Source organism: Monodelphis domestica, chromosome 3 (genome assembly GCF_027887165.1).
Source record: "Monodelphis domestica isolate mMonDom1 chromosome 3, mMonDom1.pri, whole genome shotgun sequence".
In the NCBI taxonomy this organism is placed as follows: domain Eukaryota; kingdom Metazoa; phylum Chordata; class Mammalia; order Didelphimorphia; family Didelphidae; genus Monodelphis; species Monodelphis domestica.
In genome coordinates, this window is record NC_077229.1 from 22,344,419 (window position 1) to 22,366,883 (window position 22,465).

Sequence of the window (22,465 nt, forward strand, 5' to 3'; positions counted from 1 at the left end):
GGGCTGCGGTTTGTGGGTAAAGCAAAAAGAGATGTCACTGAATTCTTAGTGCTGAAGCCACTTGTAGGAGTAGGGAATTGTGGGCAAAAGGCCCCTTTTCTTCTCCCTCATAGAGGACAAATGCCTCTCTACCCTCCTCAAGGAAGTTGTGTCCAGCCACATGGAGCTGACAAGTGAAAAGTGTTTGGCAGTGACCAGGGAACCATCTTTGTCAGTTCTGAGAATTTGCACTTCAAAGTTCTCATCTTAGAAATAAAAGACAAGCAAGAACTGCAGGTGAGAGCAGTCATTGTCCCTTCTCTCCTTTTTGAGGCATCAGATGTCAAAGGCCAAAGGCCCTCAGGAAAGAAGGTGGATTTCCTGTCTTCTTTAAACACATTAATACCTCAAGCTCTGACCAACTTAGGCGATAATAAGGCACAATGGAAAAAGAATTGAGTCCAAGGAGAGAGAAGCATTCAATAAGTGCTCACAATGTGGCAGGCAGGCCCTGTGCCAGGGTCCAAGGATTCAGAGACAATTCTTGCTTTGAGGAGCTTGAATTCTAACTAAGGAATACAAAACAGGGAAATGACAGCCAAGGAAGAGCATTTTGGTATGAGGAGTCACACCGTCTGTGAGAGGTATTGAGTAGAGGAAACAATGCTACTGCTGACTGATTTGATTACTAGGTCTAGCGCAAGAGGTGGAAAGGGAAACAGGCTGGGGGAGGTGCCCATATGCCAACAGGCAGAAGGCAAGTTAGGTTAGGGCACTGGGTGGAATGTGAAGGATGATCTGGAACCTGCTCGTAAGTATGAATGGCAAAGCAGGTAAGTTTATTATTCAGTTACCAGTCTCCAAAAAATGAGCAGATTAATTTCCCCAGGAACTGGGGGCTTGGATCATGAAGGTCCATATCTGGTGTGTAAAAAAGGGACAATGATGGCGGCAGATAGATGGCAAGATGGCCTGGAGGGATGAATAAATGGGGATAGGAAGGTGAAGTCTGGTTTCAGGCCAGCTGGTACATATAGAATGGCTTAAGAAGGCTCTAGGAAATCCAATAAATTCTGCTCAGAAGACTAAGAGCTAAAAAAGACCTTGGGGTTCCGCTAGTACAATTCACTGCATTTTCAGCTGAGTAACTGAGGCCATAGAGATGACATAACCTGACTCAGAATCATAAAGTTATTCATTCAATCAATCAAACATGTTAAGCAAGGGTCAAAGACAAGATCAGACTATCCATAATATCTAACTTTCAGTTAAAGTGACTATTCATGATTTAATTTACTGCACATATGAAAGGGAACTCATCTCCCACTCTTTCCTCTTACTTTAGAGGTCAGCATCACCCTTCCAGTCCACTTGGCTCCCAAATAAGGGGTCATCCTGATTGTCCTCAAGCTCTCACCCCCCATATTCAAACTGTTGCCATGCCCCTTTCATTTCACCTTTCCAACATTTCTAGATTACTCCTTCTTTCCTCTGACACTACCTCCCCCTTGCCTTCAGTCTTCTTAATGTTTTACTTCCCCATATATATTCTTCCACCCAGTGACATGGGTCTCCTCCATCTCTTGGCTCTAGGCATTTTTTCTCTGGCTATCTTCCAAGCCTGTAATGTTCCCACTACTGATCTCTCTGATTTCCTTTAAGTATCAACTAAAACCCCACTTTCTAAAAAGCAAGAAACTGGGGAGGGGGGATATTTACAGTAATTTTCCCTAATAAAGGTGTCATTTCTCAAATACATAGGGAAGAGAGCCAAATTTATAAGAATAAGAGCCATTACCAAGTTGATAAGTGGTCAAAAGGTACGAACAGAGAGTTTTCAGAAGAAACTGAAGCTATCAATAATTATGTGAGAAAAAAGTTCTAAATCACTAATAATTAAGAGAAATGCAAATTTAAAACTCTTGAGGTACCACCTCACATCTATCAGATTGGCTAACATGACAGAAAAGGAGTATGATAAATGCTAAAGGGACTATGGAAAACAGGTATTCTAATGCATTGTTTGGAGAAGGAAATGACAAACTACTGTAGTATCTTTGCCAAGAAAACCTCAAATGGAATCACGAAGGGTATCAACAATGAATTGTTGGTGGAGTTGTGAACTGGTCCAGCCATTTTGGAGAACAATTTGGACAACCCCCAAAGGGCTATAAAATTGAACCAGGAATAATACTACCAAGTCTATGTCCCCAAAAGATCAAAGAAAAGGAAAAAGGACCTGTATATACAAAAATATTTACAGCAACTTTTTGTCATAACAAAGAACTAGAAACTGAGGAGATGCCCATCAAATGAGGACTGGCTGAACAAGTCATGGCATATAATTGGGATGGGGTACATTCATGATTAGGGTGAGCAGTGCTGTCCTAGAGAGGGCTGCTCAGTCGCCCAGGATGCTGCCAAACGTCCCTGCTGCCCACAGGGCCTAGCGACCACTGGTCCGTGGGCCACCTACATGCAGGATCGTGACTACAACTGCCAGTGGTCACCTCCACCTGTTGCGTCACCACTCCCCCATCGCCGCAGGTCTTGAAGAGGGTGGACGGGGTTAGGATAGATGAGTGTGCACAAAGATACTTGTGTGTGAAAGAGATTTAAGTGGAAAAGCCGATGCACAGAGACAGTCCCACTCTCTCGGTGTTGGAAGCCTGGGTCCAGTGGCACGAAAAATTGTTACATCTGGAGACTTCCTCAGCTGCATTGGATGGCTGTGTTGTCCTTTGTGCTCCAACACACCCTAAGCACTCCACAGTGCCTTGCTGCGTCGCCCTCTCAGCCGTTGAACCTTCTTATTTGTTTCTTCCGTCTGTTCAGCCGACGCAGTCTTCACATGCTGGGTGAGCAAAGCCCTGGTTCACCATGGGTCGACGACCCGATGGCTACCCTCACAAGGTTTGGCCGGCCTGTTGAAGCCTTTGCTCACCCTAATCAAGGGAGGGGACTAGAAAAGGTGTCCCAAGCATTGCCTGCCCTACAAACACCTGGTCAGGACACCGCGGCTGGCGGGTCATCGCTTTAAGCAGTTGAAATCAAAGAAAAAATACAAAGAAACTCCTACTAGGAGCATGGAACATCAGGACATTACTTGATAGAGAGAATACCCCAAGACCTGAGAGAAGAACAGCTCTAATCCATAAAGAACTGGCGCGATATAACATCGACATCACAGCCTTAAGCGAAACATGCTTACGATCTTACGATCACTCAGGGAATCCACCACTGGATACACCTTCTTCTGGAAAGGTAGAGCCTCAAATGAAGACAGAATCCACGGTGTTGGCCTGGCCATCAAGACCAGTTTGCTCAAACAGCTGCCAGACTTGCCTGTGGGCATCAGCGAGAGGCTCATGAAGATCAGTTTGCCTCTCAGCAAAGACCAGTATGCCATAATCATCAGCGCATATGCCCCAACACTGATCAGCACAGAGGAGACCATCGAGCAGTTCTACTCTGACCTGAGTGCCATCCTGCACTCAGTGCCCACAAATGACAAGCTGATACTACTGGGAGACTTCAACGCCCGTGTTGGCCAGGACCATGAAAGATGGAAAGGAGTGCTCGGCAAACACAGCGTGGGCAAAATGAACAACAACGACCTACTGCTACTCAGCAAATGCTCAGAGTTCGAACTCACCATCACGAACACTGTGTTCAGAATGGCGAACAAATATAAAACAACATGGATGGACCCACGATCAAAACAGTGGCATCTCATTGACTACATCATTGTACGCCGGCGAGACATCCAGGATGTAAAGATCACCAGAGCCATGAGAGGAGCTGAATACTGGACAGACCACCGATTGGTTAGAGTGACTCTTCAAATGCACATTGTGCCTCGCCATCCAAAACGCGCCCAGACAGTTCGCGCATTTTACAACGTGAGTCGTCTTAGAGATCCATCTTATTTGCAAACATTCCAGTCCTGCCTGGACAACAAGCTGTCTGCCAAGGGACCACTCACTGGAAGCTTAACTGAGAAATGGAACCAGTTCAGAGACACAGTGAAGGAAACATCAAAGGCAGTCCTAGGCCCAAAACAACGCAACCACCAGGACTGGTTCAACGAGAACAACACTGCTATTGAAGACCTATTGAGCAAGAAGAACAAAGCCTTTATGGAGTGGCAAAATAACCCAAACTCTGCTCCTAAAAAGGACAGATTCAAGTCTCTCCAAGCCACGGCGCAGCATGAGATCAGGAAGATGCAAGACCGATGGTGGGAAAAAAAGGCAGAAGAAATCCAGCGGTTTGCTGATACGAAAAACTACAAACAATTTTTCAGTGCCCTCAAGACTGTCTATGGGCCATTAAAACCCACCACCACTCCCTTGCTATCCTCTGACGGTGACACTCTCATAAAAGATAAAAAAGGCATCAGCAACAGGTGGAAAGAACACTTCAGTCAGCTTCTCAAACGACCCTCTTCAGTCGACCAAAGTGCCCTTGACCAGATCCCCCAAAACCGCTCCATTGAACAACTTGACGTCCCTCCTTCAATAGAGGAAGTCCAAAAAGCCATTAAACAAATGAGTGCAGGCAAGGCACCCAGTAAAGACGGGATCCCAACTGAGGTGTACAAGGCCTTAAATAGAAAGGCGCTCCAGGCATTCCACATAGTGCTGACCAGCATATGGGAAGAGGAAGACATGCCCCCAGAACTCAGAGATGACTCCATAATATTCCTATACAAGAACAAAGGCTCATGAGCAGCCTGTGACAACTACAGAGGCATCTCACTACTCTCCACTGCCAGAAAGATCCTCGCCCATGTTTTACTCAACAGACTCCTGTCATCTGTTTCAGAGCAGAACCTGCCTGAATCACAATGTGGCTTCCGACCAGATCACAGCACCACTGACATGGTCTTCACGGTGAGGCAAATGCAGGAAAAATGCCTTGAGCAGAACCTGAGTCTCTACATTGTCTTCATAGACCTGACAAAGGCGTTCGACACAGTGAACAGGGACGCATTGTGGGTGATCCTCAGCAAGCTCGGTTGCCCAGCAAAATTCATCAAACTGATCCAGCTCTTTCATGTCGACATGACAGGGGAAGTCCTATCTGGTGGAGAGACTTCCGGCTGCTTCAACATCTCCAATGGCGTGAAACAAGGCTGTGTCCTTGCTCCGGTACTATTCAACCTATTTTTCACCCAAGTATTACGACATGCTGTGATGGATCTAGACCTGGGCGTCTACATCAAATACCAACTGGATGGCTCACTACTCGACCTTCGCCTTCTGACTGCAAAAACAAAGACAACAGAGACTCCTCCTGGAAGCTCTCTTCGCAGATGACTGTGCTCTTATGGCCCACCAAGAAAATCATCTCCAAACCATTGTGGACAGGTTCTCCACCGCAACAAAACTGTTTGGTCTCACTATCAGCCTCAGCAAAACAGAGGTGCTGCTCCAACTTGTACCAGGGAGGCCAACTAACTAGCGTGCATTACAATCGACAGCACGCAGCTTTCTAACATCAACACTTTCAATTTCAAGTACCTGGGCAGCACCATCACCAACGACGGGTCCCTAGACCATGAGATCAATGCCAGGATCCAAAAGGCCAGCCAGGCACTTGGGCGGCTGTGCTCCAAAGTCCTCCAACACAGCGGTGTAAACACTGTGACGAAGCTCAAAGTGTATAATGCAGTGGTCCTCAGCTCGCTCCTGTACGGTTGTGAGACATGGACACTGTACCGGAAACAGCTGGAGCAATTCCACCAACGCTCCCTCCGGTCAATCATGAGCATCCGATGGCAGGACCGAATCACCAATCAGGAAGTCCTCGACAGAGCCAACTCCACCAGCATCGAAGTCATGGTCCTCAAAACTCAGCTACGGTGGTCTGGACACATCATCCGCATGGACCCACAGCGAATACCAAGACAGGTATTCTATGGTGAACTGTCAGCTGGACTCAGGAAACAAGACCGACCAAAGAAAAGATTCAAGGATCAGCTAAAGTCCAACTTGAAGTGGGCTGGCACCACACCAAAGCAACTAGAACTCGCTGCCTCTGTCAGAAGCAGTTGGCGAACCCACATTCACCATGCCGTCACCACCTTTGAAGATGAGCGACATCGACGTCTTGCCGCTGCGCGTGAACGCCGACACCAGGCCACAACCGCCCCTCCCATAACAACTGGAGTCCCATGCCCCATGTGCCACAAACTGTGCGCCTCAGCCTTTGGACTCCAAAGCCACATGAGGGTACACCGTAGATGTAATTGCACAAAGACAATAGTCATTCTCGATCACCGAGAGACTACCACTACATTCATGCTATAAAAATGATGAAGGGGATGGTTTCAGAAAAACCTGAAAGACTGATATGAAATGATGAAAAAATGACAATACTTCAACACTGATAGGAATAGTAACATCGCATGATGATCGAGCGAGGAAGACAGCTCTTCTGATGCAAGGCAATTCCAAAGGACTTATGTATGATAAAAAATGCTAGCCACCTTGAGAGAGAGAACTGATGACCCCTGATCACAGAATGAATCCTATTTTTTTTGTAGCTTGGACTGAAAGCTCATAAGGGAGGTTCAGTCCAGTCCTAATACTGCCCATGGCAAGAACGAAAAGTTATTCTCTTCCCTCCCCAGTGGAGAATAAACCAAGGAAGAGAGAACAGAAGGGGAATGATCTCACAGACACTTAGACAAACAGACCAGAGTTTCTCTAACTTCTCAACAGCTTCAGTCAATAAGAGTTATGTTTGGGAGTTGAGGAGGCTTCCTCTGGTCAGTCCTTGTGGAATTACTATAGGGTTCCCCCAAACACCAGATCAATTTGAGGTCTCCAAAAACCACAAGGGAGGTGATAGCCCTGTTGTAGTCAGACCACAATGTGGTCAGTTATGGACACCACACCAGCAGAAAGACCACTAGCAAATTGGAGCAAATTCAGAGGAAGACAACCAGCATGGTGAGGGGTTGGGAGACCATGTCATAAAAGGATCAACTGACGTTAACTGGCAACTTTTACCCTGAGAAAGAGAAGCTTCAGGAGATCAGAGAGGGAGGAAAGCAGCTCTGCCCAAGTCCCTCTGCCTTTCTAGTAATGAACTCTTGGAGGGTGAGTAGATTGTCAATAGAGTGCTCTATGTGTCATCTCTGGTACCCTTGCCATAGGTTCAACATCACTTCCTTATACCAAGATAAGCTCAAAATAGATATATGATTTAAATATAAAGAGTGATACCATAACCAAGTTAGGGGAAAACAGAATAGTTTACCTGGCAGATCTATGGAGAAGGGAAGAAATGTCTGACCATACAAGAGGCAGAATATTATAAGATGTAAAATGAATAATTTTGATTATATTAAATGAAAAAGCTTTTGTACAAACAAAACGAATCTAATCAAGATTAGAAGGGAAACAATAAACTGGGGAAAAAATTTTTATGACAGAAGTCTCTGATAAAAGTCTAATTTCTCAAATTTATAAGAACACAAGCCATTCCCCAATTGACAAAGGGTCAAAGGAAATGAACAAGCAATTTTCAGTTAAAGAAATTAAAGCCATCAATAATCACATAAAACTGTTCTAAATTATTCTTGATTAGAGAAATGCAAACTGAAACAATGCTGAGATATGTAGTAAGGAGTCTTTGCTTACTACAGGTACACCTCAAGCCTATCAGATTGGCCAATATGGCAGTAAAGGAAAGTGGTAAATGTTGGAGGGGATGTGGCAAAATTGGAACACTAACGCATTGTTGGTGGAATTGTGAACTGATTCCACCATTCTGGAGGGCAATTTGGAACTATATCCACTACTAGGTCTGTATTCCAAAGGGATCAAAAAAAAGAGGAAAGGACCTACTTGCACAAAAATATTCATAATTGCTCTTTTTGTGGCGGCAAAGAATTAGAAATTGAGGGGACATCCATCCATTAGGGAATGGCTGAACAAATTGTGGAACATATTTATGATGGAATATTATCGGACTATAAGAAATGATAATCAAGATGATTTCAGAAAAAGTTAGAAAGATCTACAGGAACTGATGCAGAGTGAAATAAGCAGAACTGATAGAATATACACAGCAACATTGGACAATGATTATCTGGGAAAACTTGGCTACTTTGAGCAAAGCACTGATCTGAGACAATCCTGAAAGACTTATGATGGGGAATGCTATGCACTTCAAGAGAAAGAACTGTAGGGATCATCTTTCACATCAGTGTATTTATGGCTTTGTTTGGGGGTTTTGGTTATGTAAGAGTTTTCTCTTACAAAAATATGTAATGTAACCAATATGGAATTGTATTTTGCATGACAATAAAAGTGAAATTTAAAAAACAAATAAATAATGGTTTCAGTTAGTCCCTGATGAACTCCTCATCTATTTTATACTGTTTAAAACTTGATACCTTTTTTCTTTGCGTTGAATTCTTCTGCAACAAAAACACCATGTTAGAAAGGAAGGCTGAATTTGAGATGTTAAGTGGGACTTTAAAATAGCTTTTCTTTGGGGGCTGGAGGAAGCTGAAGAGACACAGCATCATTCCATACTTTGCTGATCTTCTTTTTGGGATAAAAATTTTTGGAAGGTACTTTCTTCTTTCTCTTTTTAAGAATACTGGAAGGATGGAGGTGTTGGTATGTCAGTGGATAGCCAGGCCAAGAGATGGAATTTCTTGGTATCAAATCTGATCCCAGACATTTCTGAGTTGTGTTACCCCAGGTAAGTCACTTTCCCCCCAATGCCTATCCCTTACCATTATACCTTGCAAACAATACACAGACTCAATTCTAAGAGAGAAGATATGGATTTTTTAAAAAAGGACATGCAGGGTCAGCTAGTTGGCTCGGTGGATCAAGAGCCAGGCCTGGAGGCAGGAGGCTCTGGGTTCAAATCAATATCTATTCTAAGACAGAAGTTAAATGTTTAAAAAAAAAAAGAGTATAGGTAAAGTTGAACTAACTGATGCTTAAACTGAGATCTTGGCTAAAAAAAGTTTCTATTCCATGAGAGGGAAGTGGAGTTTTATGCATACCTCATCTTTCAAAGGAAAAAAAAGATTATTTACCTTTCTACATAAGAAACACCTAGGAAATGTCTGTGAATAATTTCTTTTTTGTTTTTAAACCCTCAGCTTCCATCTTGGAGTCAATACTATGTATCGGCTCCAAGGCAGAAGAGTGGTAAGGGCTAGGCAATGGGGGCTAAGTAACTTGCCCAGGGTCACACCACTGGGAAGTGTCTACGTCCAGATTTGAACCCAGGACCTCCTGTCTCTAGGCCTGGCTCAATCCACTGAGCCACCCAGCTGCCCCCTCCTGTGAATAATTTCAAAACAGCATCACATGGTACCCTTGCTTCAAAAAGTTTACAAGTTTGATCGGGAGATGCAAATATATATAAACAAAAAATGAATAGGACAGTCAACAGAGTTGACTGGGAACATTCTTATTTGTTTATTCATTCATTTACTTATTTGGTTAAAATCTTGTTCTTTTATGCCAAGCAGAACTAAGTATGAATGAATTTCAATGGTGTAAAGATCGTTAACATGTTGGGTTGCATTATGTTAATAATAATTTCTCCCCCTCCCCCCACCTTTTTCTCATCTTGGGATATAAATTATTGTGCAGTGCAGAGCAATATCATTGGATGCGAACTTTGGTTCATGAAAAATTGGTTTCCACAGAGGCTGCCATCAGCTGAACCTGCAGTCCCAGCGCTCAGTCATTTTTGGAAGCTCCTGTGTATATACTCTTCAGCCATGCTCCTTCGATATTACCAAGTGAATATCCTGGTCAGACTTACTGGTGGCTAAGCCCAAACCCATTCTGTCCATCCAGTCCATGCATCCATGCTAAGAAGTGGGAGCCTCTCTGACTTCCTCTACTCGAGGCAGAGGCCAGAGACTGATCAGGTTCTCTGTGCATAGGTAGGATTTATGAAATGGCAGGGCCAAGCTATCTCCAAAGTCAAGTAATGCCAAGTTAGCTAATTTGGAGTCCTGCTAACCCTGAGAACATCATAGCTGGCCAAGTCCCACTGATAAAAAGCCTGGGGCTGAACTCAGTCCAATGTATCTGCCATTAAAATGGAGTCTTGGCTCCCAACATAGAGTTCAATGAAGCCTCAGACACAGAAAATGTTTCTAAGTACATGCAGCTGATTTCTCTTTTAATTGGTCAATCTTGTTTTCATATTTGAGGAGAACATGGACAGGGAAAGACACTTCCCAAACAAATGGCCCATAATGTATCCTTTAGGTATCTGGAAGTGGGAAAGAGAAGCAAGAGACAGGACTGAGAACACAAGTGTGTTTGGATGAACTGGCTGGAATAGAAGGGGTGTAGATAAGCCACCATTCAGCTGAATTAAAGTTTTGGCACCCTCAGCAAGAAACCTATTATTTGCATAATTCCAAATTGCTTTCCAAAACAGTCAAACATCCCCAGCTCCACCAACAATGATACAGAGTCCTTATTCTACAGTCTCTCCAACACTGGGTATTACCATTTTTGCTTATTTGAAGAGGATGGGGGTGAAATCTTGGGGTTCTTTTAATTTGCATCTTGCTTATTATTAGTGATCTGGAGCGTTCTTTTATCTGTTTGTGAATAATATGCAATTCTTTTAAGAATTGTTTATTTCATATCCTTTGAGTATTTATTTATTAAGGAATGTGTGTGTGTGTGTGTGTGTGTGTGTGTAAGTACTTTGTCAATTGTATATACCAAATGTAATTCTAGCCCTAAGTCTAAGGCATTATTATTCTCTAGTATCTCACCGTCCTGTCAGGGGCTTCCAATCTAATCTGATCTGCATTTATTAAGCGCCAGTGCCAAGCAATGGGGATACAATTTATAACAAGAAAGACAGTCCTGGCCCTCAAAGAGTTCCCAATCTAACAAGAGAAGACAACATACAAAAGGAGGGAGGGAAGCTGGGAAAGGGGAGGAATGGCAAGGGGGTACCAGTGCCGGACAGCCGCTGCGTAGTGGATTGAGCCAGAAAGCCCAGTTTCTGCCTGTTATAAAGGAAGGCACTGAGAGGAAAGAGTGTGCCACTTACTCTACCCTCCAGTGAGAAGGAAGAGAGGCTGAAAGAGGTGGTCAGTCAAGGTGTGAGTAAGTAGCACAGCGATGAGATCAAGAAGAGGGGTGGCAGAGGGCAGAACGAAGCAACCTCTGCTGGCACTGTCACATGCAATCCCACCACCCTGTCACTGAACCCTTCTTGGCCTAACCAGGAAAAAGGAGGGCAAGTGAGAGCTCAAGGTTAGAACTTCAGGCTTCCTACATTTGACAATAATTGTCTTCACTCCAGGGGCAGCTCCACCAAGTCTGCGCAACACACCTCCTAGGAGTAAGGACCCTTTCCAACCCTGTTGTATAATACTGCCAGAATAATCTTCCTCAAACAACAATACTTCCCTGATATTGCTCCCCTTGCCCAAGCCTGGTGCGCCCCTAGGTAAATGCTTACTACAGTTCTAGGCTTGTCATTCAAAATCATCTTCCCCACAACTTAGCAGACATGCCAGCCACAGAGCTCCCTTCTCCCTGCTCATGGCCCTCCTCTCCAGTTATGGGGCTTCCTTTACTCTTGTCTCCTGGCCATGAAAACATCTTAGATTTAGTAAGAGATTACAGGAGACATCGTGATCTTTTCCATGGTTGTTTCAACAATGAGACCCCGATTCAGTTTGTGTTAGTTCCCAAGGAGGCCTGGGAGCTCTGTCAAGGGGAATACTGTATGTCCCGCTTCTGGCCCCCTCCCATCCTCAGCCCTCAGCACACTACTCTGTACATAGTAGGTCCTTTTAAAACGATTTGTCAAATGAAGGTCAGGTTTTAATGAATGGCGGGCAAGCTTCCAGAAGAGGACATTTCAAAGGAGGACTATGTAGAAATATCCTACTTGGTTTAAAAACCGACGCCAGGAGTATATACTAGGGAGAAGGTTTCCAAATAGACCATCTGAGAGGACCTTAGCTGACCACACGTTGGATGTGAACCACTGGTTTAATGCATCTGCTTTAAAAGTTCATCTACCTTAGACTGAATGAAAAGAAATCTATTTTCCAGAGTAGAGAGCTAGGAATAGGGCAGAAAAGAGTGGCTGGTTGGCAGGAGGGCACCGTAACAATTTCTGGGGGACAAACTTTGAATGAAACCACTCAAAGTTTACTAGAAATTGAACAGTCTAATGAACTGGGAATCTTGAGCACCTCCATACACCCTCAAATTCAAGGTCCTATTTATAAATGCTCTAGTGCACCATTTTAGGATCATGGAATGTCGAGGCTAGAAAGATCCACTTCAGGGAATGTCACAAGGGAAACACCTCAAGTCCAAACCCTCATTTGAAGGATGAAAAAATGGGCCAGGGAAGCGAAATAGCTTATCTGTCATCAGGTTGTTATCCAAGGACAGGCTTGAATACAGCTCTTCTGGGGCCAGGGTTCCAGTGCCCTTTGTCATCCTGAGGAGGGAACAGTCTTATTCTAACTCATGGAGGAGAGAAAGAATGAAATCCTGTCTGGGACCCTTTAAAGTCCATATCAAAGACTAGGTCCTCCAGGAACTCCCTACCCCTGACCCTTTCTGCATTGTTACCCGTCTACCAGACTATAAGCCTCTGAGAGAGGCTGGGATCTGAGCATTTCCAGTTCCCTGACAACTTGGGTACCCTGTCCTGTGTGTCATAAACAATCGATGAATCAGTTTTGGAAGCTAAAGGCACAGCAGTAATAAGGGGGCATCTTTTGGTTAAAGTGTTTTCCCAACTTCCCAGCCCCCCTACCTCCCAACATTACAGGGGGAGCACTTGCAGTCTGCTTGCTAAGTCCATTCCAGCCATCAGGTCTCTGAAGTCCAGAGAAGGAATAGAAAGGCCAGCCCATGGTCCCACAGACACAGAGTGGTGGGGTGTGCTGGGCCCAGAGTCAGGCTGCTCATCTCCAGAGCAGGGTTCAGGCCCCCACATCGGGCCATCTTCTCCCTTTGGGAGGCAGGGAGGATAAGGATGTCTCTTCTGACTCAAGAGACCAAGACTTGGCAGCAGTAAAGCCACACTGTCTTGGTCATGTGAAGCCCTCATCCCCACTGACCACACTTGATCTCTTTGCCTCAAAATGAACAGGGCCTGCCGCTGTGATTTCAGAGAAAATTCCCCTTACCCATGTGGGCTAGCACCTTTGCAATTTCTCAGCAGAGTTTTGAGGCCAAATGCCCTTCCCAGGGTCAGAGTTACGTCATGACCCCAGTTCTCCCCAGTCCTGAAGCCAGTTCTTTGTCCACGATGCATGCTTGCTCTTCCAGAATCTTGGGGAAAGACACATTCCATCTGTGTGGATCTGAACAATGTAGCAATTGGGTAATTCAGTACTGCTTCCATGCACACATCTATAAAATCCTTCTGACACAGGACAACTCCAAAAATTGGCCAAATGGTCCAACTGAAAAACCACAAGGCAACCTCAGCACTCATCTGCAGATGTAGCTTACAGAGGACTTTCCTAGAAGGGAGAAAACACAAAGAGCCCTAGGCCTGTCTTACAGATGAGAGAACCAAGACCTAGAGAGGGGAAGGGACCTGTCCAGTCAAACAGCCAAGTTTCTAGCCCAGCACCACTGCAAATCTCCCCCTATGTTGTTTTAACTAGAGCCAGATGAATTGCCCCTCCCTTCTAGAGCAATTCTGGATTACCCTTATCTTCTGTCTTAGAATCAATACTGTGTTATCAGTTCCAAGGAAGAAAAGCAGTAAGGGCTGGGCAACGGGAGTTAACACAAAGCTAGGAAGCTTCTGATGTCCCACATGAACCTAGGACCCCCTGTCTCCAGGACTGGCTCTCTATCCCCTGACCCACCTTGTAATTTAGCCTTACTTTTTACAGAAAGCCCCACAAGTTTTCACTTCAGGAATAAAAATGAAGAATACACACTAATTGTCAAGGCAACTAGGCTCTCATAACCCTCTAGTTCTACTCCTTAGAATCATAAAATCTTTGAACAGAAATGGGCCTTCCTTTTACTGGTGTGGTAAATGGAAGTCCAGCAAGGAGAAATGCCCCCCCCCCCCAAGACCATGGCCAAACAAGTAAATGGCTGAGTCAGGATGCAAAGGTTTATTTGGGGCTGCCCCTTCTGCTCAGGCCCTTATTAGGCTCTCTCACCTTATTAGGCTTAACTAGCACCAGGCAGGAAGGACCATTTCCTACAGTGTCTGAAGAATTCCAAAGAAGGGCATCAGGAGCAGTATGGGCCTTTCCTACATTTTCAGACTCAACATGAATAAAACGAAGGATGAATAAAATTTGCTTTGTACTTTTAAGATACCTTAATCTGAACTTCTGAGGAATCACAGTATCTGCTACAATTTTTGTCCTTTTAAAAACACTTTATGGTCTAACATTATTTCTCCTTCTCTCTATTTTCCTTGATGGAACAGAATTTTTCAAGGTACATGCTAACTTATTCATGATGGGGGGTGGGGGTGCAGCTGCCAGTGGAGGCATTTCAGGTGAAGATGGGCCAAGGAAAGAAGTCGCCATTGGTGTAACCGCCATCTTTCTTCCTCTTTCCCCCCTCCTCCATTCTCCCACATAATTTCCAGAATGTCTGGCCAGGCTGTGATAAAAGAGACTTTTCCTCCCTTGTCTGGGTTCTCTGCAAGTCTCAATATCCACTCCTAGGGGCTTTTAACCCTCCCCAAGTTGACTTGGCAGCAGAGCTCATTGATTCCTTCTATTGTCTTCTATGCCCCCACCCCATCCACTTTCTTCATGCTCCACCCTAGAGATCAAAAGCCAAATTACCTACAAGGACATCTCAGCTTATCACAATGCCTCTTTTCCCAGGACCCTCATGTCATCAGCTCCTTGGGTTCAGCTCAAAGATAAAGTATGGTTAGCAAAGTTTTAAAAAACAGAGCTACTAGCAGCCAGAATTAGAAAGAGAAATTCCATTTCAAATCACTAAACAACATAAAATACCTGGGAATCTACTTGCCAAGGCAAACATAGCATTTATATGAACACAATTACAAAACACTTTTCACATAAAGTCAGATCCAAACAATTGGAAAAATATTAACTGCTCATGGATAGGCTGAGTTAATATAATAAAAGTGACAATTCCTCCTAATTACTTCTTCAGTGCCATACCAATCAAACTACCAAATAATTATTTTATAGAAATTTTATATTTATATATTTATATATATTTTATAGAAAAAAAATAGTAACAAAATTCATATTGAAAAACAAAAGGTCAAGAATATTAAGAGAACTAATGGGGGGAAAAATCATGAATGAAAGAGGCCTAGCAATGCCAGATCTCAAACTGTAGTAAAAAGCAACAGTCATCAAAACAATTTGGTACTGGCTAATGAATAGAATGGCAGATTGATGGAGCAGGTTAGATACACAGCATACAGGGATTTTGTAAATGACCTTAGCAACCTAGTGTTTGATAAATCCAGAGATGCCAGCTTTTGGAATAAGAGCTCATTCTTTAATAAAAACTGCTGGGAAAATTGAAAACAGTATGGCAGAAGCTAGGTAGAGACCATTATTTCACACCCTAAACCAAAATAAGCTCAAAGTGGATAGATGATTTAGATATAAGGAGTGACATCATAACCAAATTAGGGAAACACAGAATAGTTTATCTGGCAGATCTTTGTAGAAGGGAAGAATTTATGACCAAACAAGAGGCAGAGCATATTATAAGATGTAAAATGAATAAGTTTGATTATATTAAATTAAATAACTTTTGTACAGACAAAACTAATCTAACCAATATTAGAAGGGAAACAACAAACTAGGAAGTTTTTTATAACAAACAACTCTGATAAAGGTCTAATTTCTCAAATTTATAAAAAACTAAGACAAATTTATAAAAATACAAGCCATTCCCCAACTGACAAATGGTCAAAGGATATGAACAAGCAATTTTCAGATGAAGGAATCAAAGCTGTCAATAATCATATGAAAATGTGTTCTAAATCCCTCTTGATTAGAGAAATGCAAATGAAAACATCTCTGAAGTACCACCTCAAACCTATCAGATTGGCAAATATGGCAGTAAAGGAAAGTGGTAAATGTTGGAGGGGATGTGGTGAAACTGGGACACTAATGCATTGTTGGTGGAATTGTGAACTGATTTCAACCATTCTGGAGGGCAAATTGGAACTATATCCAAAAGGCTATAAAACTGTGCATTCCCTTTGATCCTGTGATACCACTACTAGATCTGTGTCCCAAAGAGATCATAAAAAAGGGGAAAGGAAGAAAAATATTTATAGCTATTCTTTTTGAGGTGGCAAAGAATTGGAAATTGATGGGATGTCTATCAACTGGGGAATGGCTGAACAAATTGAGATATATATTGGAAATGGAATACTACTGGGCTCTAAGAAATCATAAGCAACGTGATTTCAGGAAAAGCTGGAAAGATCTCTGCAGGTACTGATGCAGAGTGAAATAAGCAAAACTGGGAGAACATTGTACATAATCATTATCTGTGAAAACTTGGCTACTCTGAGCAATGCACTGATCTAGGACAATCCTGAAAGATTTATGATGGGTAATGCCATCCACCTCCAGAGAAAGAATTGTTGGATTCATCTTTAACTTCAGTATATTTTTGGTTTTGTTTTGGGGTTTGGTTTATGTATGGCTTTGCTTTTACGATGACCAATATGGAAGTGTGTTTTGCATGAAAAGAAAAACAGCAGAAAATAATTCTTTTTAGAGGATTACAAAGAGAAATAGATAAGCTCTAGTCATCATTTCACCAGCCTTGAGCCAGGTTTTAAAGAAACATGAAATTTTCTAGCCTTAATAAGCCTCATTTCCTTACCTCCCTGACCCCCAACTAATGATTCTTATTTAGAAAAAAACTTCAAGTCAAATTCTTACTATGTACACAATTGACCACTGGCCAAACAGTCACTTTGAGCAGCCCACACACAAGAGACTTCTGCTGGAACTAAGTAGATTCCTCTCTTCCACTTTTCTGTATCCCCCAACATGTTCAGAATGGAGGAGGCATTCAATAAATGTTTATTAAATGGACCTCATCATGTTTAATCATTAATAGATGCAGAGAGGTTTGACCCACCAAGGTCTCCCAGCCACATAGCCTCAACCATACAAGGCTTTGCCAGGAAAATCAGAATAGGTAGGTCTTCTACTTAAGGAAGGAGATATTCATGACCTCAGAGTAATTTCAAAGGCCTCATTCTCCTGACACTGTAGGAGGCATGTTCCTTTGAGCCCTGAACCAACACCACCATACACGTACACTGATCCTCTGTGAACAAAACAAGCCAAGCCAGTGTCGTGCAAATCAAATCACATTTTTCCCAATCGCAGCACAGTGGAGAGTGGGAAGAAAGTCATTCTCCTGGAGTGTGGCAAACATCAGACTACCATCTGAGATCAAGGGCGCCAAGAAAAACTTGAGCACTGACCACCCCTCAGAGGTATCTGACCACTTCCACAATCCACTCAAGAGAATCATGGCTTCTCTACTCCTGTAACAGGACGCAAGCCAAGAATTACATTAATAAGCAAGTAAGCGAGCTGAAATCACTGAGAAGGCAAGGACTACCACTTGGGTTCCTGAAGAGGGAACCACAAAACGAGGATAGGTTTTCTACTACAAACAGATTAGCAACAGGTGCTCTGAAATATTTGACTTAAAAATACATAGGTTTAGGGGGTGGCTAGGTGGCTCAGTGGATTAAGTAAATGGAGAGCCAGGCCTAGAGACAAGAGGTCCTGGGTTCAAATCTAACTTCAGTCATTGCCTAGCAGGGTGACTGGGCAAGTCACTTAAACCCTACTGCCTAGCCCCTGCTGTTCTTCTGTCTTGGAACCAATATATATACACGTATTGATTCTAAGATAGATGGTAAGGGTTTAAACACACATGAGACTTGAGCTAGGCAAATTCCATGAAGGGTTTCAAATCAAAAAGCATTGAAGGTCTACATTGTGTCTGCCTTCCTCTAACTTCCAGATTTCCTAGGACCAAGAGGAGAAAAGCTCACTGTCAATAATTTAACTCAACCATCCTCCTCCTTTTCCAACAGTGAAGTGAGCAAAACCACAACGAATATAGGGTAGAACCCAGCAGGACACGCTGAAGAACAAGGATCAATGCCCTCCCTGCCCAAGCCCAGCTCCTCTGAGGAAAGGCTGTGGATTACTAATAAATAGTTAAGTCATTCACAGTTGGTCATTGTACATTATTGCTGTACGATGCTCTCCTGGTTGTGATCATCTTCCCTTCTTATGGCACTCTCATGTTCCATTGCAATCACATAGCACGACTTGTGAATACCAGTCAATAATGGATCTATTTTGCTATGTTCATTTGTTTATAACTGTGCCTTTTCCATCTGGAGAGCTGTGGGGGGACTTAGCAAAAGGGATGTCAGAATAAAAACCAAGTCCTCATTGAAGCATCTTCTAAAATGCCCAAGGGGAAACTGAAGGTCGTTCAGAGGAATTCACAGATCAGTAGGCCCCGCTGCAAACGTAATCTGTTGACAGTGTTATCTATCTTCCAAAGGCAAGTTGTACACAGGAATCATGGGTCCACAGCATCTTTTCTGTCCTACTTTGCATATGGAGATGTTTTTGAGATTCATTAAATTTAAAATAAATAAAATTATGACCTTGGGGTCTATTATAGAGAGTGCTAGTTTGGCAACACAAAAGAAAGTATTACCATCTGTTCTGTGGCTGTCCACACTCTTGTTTCTCCGGGGTTACTCTCCTCTGTATCTTGCTCTTCAGTGGCCAAAGGTCCCAAGGGAATCCCCTGGAGGGGCTGGGTCTTACCTTGCCGAGGACAGTGAGACACGGCTTCGGGTCCAGCTCTGGTTGCTCCAGCTTCACTACTCCCACCCAGCCATATTCATACAAGTCTTCTTCATCGTTGTTGTTACAGAGTCCCAGAGGGTGCATCTAGGAAACAAAACAGGAGACAGTTGAAAAGGCAGCTAACTGTACCCTCAAAGTGTGCTTTGCTTCCCCTTCCCCTCCCTGGCTCCCCAGGGACCAAGGGCTGTGTGTGACATGGCTAGCACCGCCCGATCTGTTCCCACAGCCACCAGCCTGGTTCAGACCCCTGGCGGGCTACGACTGCCTCTGGAGAGGTCTTCCCTCTTCCAGGATTGTGCCTCGCTGAAAATCCAACTCACACTGCTAACAAAACAATATTCCTTTACACAAAAAGATGGTGACTTCAGTTCAAATGCCAGCAGGGCCTCCTGACTGCTGGAATGGCAGCACCCACCATTAACAAACGGCTCTCGTGATTCCCCTCCATTCAGGCGATACTCTCCCCAACAGGCCCTGCACTCACTGCTTCACCAGTAAGGGCGCCTGGGTCTGATTCCAAGTTCAGCCCCTAATTAGAGAAATGTCAATCCAAGCAATTCTGACACCTACTGGACCGGCTAATATAACCAAAAAGGAAAATGATCAGTGTTGGAGGGGACGCAGGAAAACGGGGACACACGATGTTGGTGGAACTGTGACCTGATCCAACCGTTCTGGGGAACACTCTGGAACCGTGTCCAAAGGGCTGTAAGAGTGTGTACAGCCTTGGACCCAGCAATACCACGACTAGGCATGCATGCCAAAGAGATCAAAGAGGGGAAAACGACCTGCATGCGTGTGTGTGTGTGTGGGGGGGGGGGGGGTGGAGATATGCAGAGCATCTCCTTTTGTAGTGGCAAAGAACTAGAAGCCAAAGGCATGTTCATCAGTTGGGGAACAAGCCGTGCTATGGGATGGCAATGCAACACAAGAGTGCCATACGTGATGAAGAAGATCACAACCAGGAGAGCATCGTACAGCAAAAATGTACAACGACCCACTGTGAGTGACTTCACTATTTACTAGTAATGCAGGCAGGACAGCTCCAAGGGACACATAACAGAAAAAAGCGGTACTCTGCTAGAGTAGGAACTGACGGAATGTGAAGCCTGCCTTCTTCATTTTATTTCCTCTATGAATCTTTCTCTCATGTAAGAGAGGAGAACAATAGCTAGATATCATAGTGCATAGAACACCAGACCCAGAGTCAGGAAGATCTACGTTCAAGTCCCACTGTGGACATTGACTAGTTGTGTGACCCGGGGCAAATCACTTAACCCTGTTGGCCTCAGTGTCCACATCTGTAAAATGAGGTAAAGAAATGGCAAACCTCGCCAGTATCTTTGCCAAGAAAACCCCAAATGGAGTCAATAAAGAATAAGACAGGACTAAAATGACAGAACAACATTAGAGAAACAAACCCCACCCACCCCTAACCAAATGTTAATATTCTTCTGTCTAAATTCCATGTGATAAGCTTCTCCAGACTTAGATGGACTGACTCTTCCTTCAACCAGTCAAAGATTCTGCTGCTCAAGCTTTAATGAACTCAGGCCTACCTCTATGGCATAAAGAGAAATTCAAGGACTTCAGTATAATCTGTCAATTCGATAGAAAACCAATTTATTAAGAAGACAAGATTAGAAATTAAGACATCTAGATAACTATGTATTATTATTTTCCTCAGGGGGAACTATGTTATTGTTGTGAACTTTGACTTGGATTTGAGTCAAATTTAGAACAAGAGACTACCTCCCAGAATCTAGAAGGTGCTGTGAAGATGCCTGGAGATACCACACGCTGTACCAGAAGATCCAGGGTGAACTTTGAGATATGGTGAATTTGAACTGTGGCAGGGTTAAAATGCTTTTGTTTTAAATGTACACTCTATGCCAAAGGGGACTGCCCCCTAATTGGCTTTGTCAATGCACCTATTATTGGTTTTGTTCCTTTTCCCTTTTATTTTTCTCTTATCCCAAAATTATTGTAATTCCCCTTTAAAAACTGTAATATTTGTATATACCTCTAGTTCAAGTTATAAGTTAGTTGTGTTTTCATGATCTATTGTGGAGTGATCTCCCAAAGGATCACAGGGGGAATGTATTGATTTAGACTCTTGAACCCTAGAGACTACACTTCCCACAATCCCCTTCTCCATGGGGTTTTGGAGTTTCCATTTCTGCACTCATGGTCTCTTTTTTGGGTTGGTATCAACATGAAGGAGGGAGTGGTTTTTTGGCTTTGTTGTTGTTGTGTTTTAATTTCTCTGGTTGTTTTACATTTCTCTGCTCTAAGTGGATTTTAATAAATAGTATTAAAATAATACTTGGAGTATTGAATATTAATTTTAATCTTTACAACTACTTCTGCTTTAACTGCGGGATAGACTGCATTTCCTCTAGTATTTCCACTTGAATGCCTGAATAATAATAATAATAAAAGCTAACATTTACATAGTGCTTGCCATGTGCCAAGCACTGTGCAATTATCTCATTTCATCCTTACAACAACTTTGGGAGGTAGGTGTCAGAATCAGAAATACTACACTATGAAAGAACCGAGGAGCTGAAAAGGCCCTTAGACGTCGTCTTAATCCAGCTGCTTTGTTTGACATCATCCAGTCCAGAAAGAAGCATAGTGGGTCTTCTCCCAAATCCAGCATTTCTAAATGGTTTTTAAATGTGTCTAGGATAGGAGGTATGAGAGACACTCAAGATATCCCAACCCTGCAGAATGAAATAAGTCTACTCTCAAGCTCACTTCCTAGTAGAGAAGACAGCCTGTACTACTATATATCTAACTCTCTATAGAATAAACACCTAAAAAGGAGAGAGAAAGGAAAGGAGGTCACTGGCAGATAAGGGAATCAGGAAAGACCCCAAGGAGGTAGTGATATTCAACTAGCCTTGAAGAAGAAAGGAATTCTATGTGACAGAATTGAGGAACAGATGAACTCTAGGGATGGGGAAAGAGTGGAGTCAGGACCTGGAGAGCCATCTGTGAATGACAGCAAAAAAAGATCCATATGACTGGAATGCAAGTATTGGAAGGGGAGTCATATTTAATGAGGCTGGAAAGAGAGGCAGGGAGTTAGGTTGTGAATAACTTCAAAAGCAAAACAAAGGAATTTCTATTTATCCTCCAATATATGGAGCAATTGGATTTTATTTTATTTAGGCAGCTAGGCACTGGAGTAAATAAAGTCCTGGACCTAGAGTCTGAAAGACCTGAGTTCAAATTCAACTTCGGACACTAGCTATGTGTCCCTAGGCAAGACACTTAATCCCATTTACTTCTGTTTCCTCATAAGTAAAATGGAGTTATAATAACAGGCCCTATTTCCTAGGGTTGATGTGAAGATAAAATGAGTTAATAGCCATCAGGTGCTTTGTAGTCTTTTAAGCAGTATATAAATGTGAGCAAGTAGATGACATTGTCAGATCGTGGAGTATTGCAAACCACTGTGCCAGAGGGGTGGTTTGAAGCAGAGATCAATTAGGAGACTGCTGCAATAATCTACAGGAGAGGGGCTGAGGAGGAAGCCACATGGAGAGAAAAGGAGCCCTGACAGGATCTGGAAGCTTG

General features: G+C 43.3%; 1 protein-coding gene across 2 annotated transcripts in view; it reads right to left on the minus strand.

The window, feature by feature from the left end:
- ZNRF3 (zinc and ring finger 3) overlaps positions 1-22,465 on the minus strand; it is a 171,470-nt gene that overhangs the window by 52,268 nt on the left and 96,737 nt on the right. For both annotated transcript variants that reach the window (XM_007490489.2, XM_016432531.2), the window contains exon 2: positions 18,839-18,964. In XM_007490489.2, coding sequence (XP_007490551.2) covers positions 18,839-18,964 — 126 coding nt within the window. The remainder of the gene's footprint in view (positions 1-18,838; positions 18,965-22,465) is intronic.